The 1,708-nt window shown below is 50.8% G+C and overlaps 1 protein-coding gene across 1 annotated transcript in view; it reads left to right on the forward strand.

The window, feature by feature from the left end:
* Positions 1 to 253: 253 nt before the first annotated feature.
* LOC107116786 (neuroglobin-like) overlaps positions 254 to 1,708 on the forward strand; it is a 35,822-nt gene continuing 34,367 nt past the window's right edge. Inside the window, exon 1 of the mRNA XM_015418785.1 lies at positions 254 to 486. Within this exon, the coding sequence (XP_015274271.1) occupies positions 254 to 486 (233 nt within the window). The remainder of the gene's footprint in view (positions 487 to 1,708) is intronic.

Consider the following 1,708-nt stretch of genomic DNA (forward strand, 5'->3'; position numbering starts at 1 on the left):
TGAGGCCCCTCCCCTCTCCAAACCCCGCCTTCCCCAGACTCCACTCCCCCAAAGCTCCAGGTATCTCCCAACCCAGAGCTGGCATCCTTAAGAACCCTTCTCTGTCTCCTCTGTGAGACACAACCAGGGTGCCCTCCCTGGGGCCGGAGGGTCCGTTCCCGCTCCAAGCGTCTAACATTTTACATCTATTTTCAGCTGGTGAGGAGGGGAAGGAAGAGACACACACACCCCGGTGTCCAGCCTCAAGAAAGACATGGGGTGCGCCGTATCCGGCCCGAATGTCAACCCGGACTCGGCCGTCTCCGAAGAGAGGAGGAGCCCGTCTCTGGAAGGTGCGCCGGATTTGAAAACAGAACCGGAGTGTGGGGGCAGCGAGGAGCCCAAAGAACCGTTCTTGCTCTCGGAGGCTCAAAAGGGCCTGATCCGGGCCTCCTGGGAGGTCCTGCACAAGGACATCGCCCGAGTTGGAGTGATCGTCTTTATCAGGTAAGGAAAGGGTTCCGGCCCTGAGAACCGATGGGTCGGTTTTCGGTGGCTTTGTACAGCGCAGAGGTCTGGTGGGTACCGCTGTTTCGTGCGCGCGACCCAAGAACCCTCATCCACCCCTAACCCAGGCAGCCTTGAGAAAGACAGGAGCGCTCCGTCTATGATTGTCAGCTGCTTAATGGGCCTTTTGTAGGACCAGCAACAAACATCAATTTAAACGTCAATGTAGCCACAAAAGGGAACTTCCCCCTTTAGAAGACTTTCAAGCAAGGGGAAGCGGGTGTACAATTCTAGAAACTGGGAAACACCGCCAGCTGGTCTGGTTCCACAAGCTCATGAAAAAAGCAGGATGTTGCCTGAATGCCATAAATGCAATGCGAGTTAAAAAATAAAAATTCCGTTTTTAGAAAAACTCTAGCACACATGAATTTCTTTTGACTCTGTTCTGGCTGCTGCACTCTGCTTAGTTATTCTGTCGCTGCGGGAGCGATCTGGTGCCCATAACCTTTTTGTTGGGTTTTGATAGTGAGATATTGAAAAATGGTATTTAGCAGAGATAAGATAGCTTAGCAGAGCTAGAGTAAAATAATTCAGACTCAGAGTCCATGTGTGATTAAAATAGAAAGTTTTTACTAAATTCTAGCATGGGGAAGGGTAACTGGGATGAAAATAACAACAGAGCTAATCGGCTACATCCTTACACTACAAAGACAAAACTAGAAGAGAGAAATGGCTGCTCTCTCTCCTTCTTCTTCAGAACAGCAAAACAAAGACGGGAAGAGGAGCCATAAAATGCTAAAACACTTTGACACTTTCCTCCCAATCAAACTCCTAGATCATCGAGAAATTTCCCGGACTTCTACTCCTAAAACAACATTGGTTACATGAAAAACATGTGACTTCCTGTGAGCAACACAAACAAACATTTAACCCCAGATACACTGAGTGTTTTCAACTTGTAATACCCAGGGGTCGTTTCGTAGAAAAAGAGCTAGGGGAACTCATTAGCATAACTCATTAGCATATGCCACACCCCCTGACATCACTGGAAGTGTGTCATAAGGCCACACCCCCTGACATCACCGGAAGTGTGTCATAAGGCCACACACCCCGCCCCCAACGGTCCCGGCCACTGCCGCCGGCCTTGCAGCTCCACTGCCGAGCCCCATGAGGGGCCCGGCGGTGGACCTGCAAGGCCGGCGGGAGTGCAAGGAAGCCGCGC

The sequence above is a fragment of the Gekko japonicus genome, unplaced genomic scaffold (assembly GCF_001447785.1).
Source record: "Gekko japonicus isolate JY-2015 unplaced genomic scaffold, Gekko_japonicus_V1.1 scaffold1198, whole genome shotgun sequence".
Lineage (NCBI taxonomy): Eukaryota > Metazoa > Chordata > Lepidosauria > Squamata > Gekkonidae > Gekko > Gekko japonicus.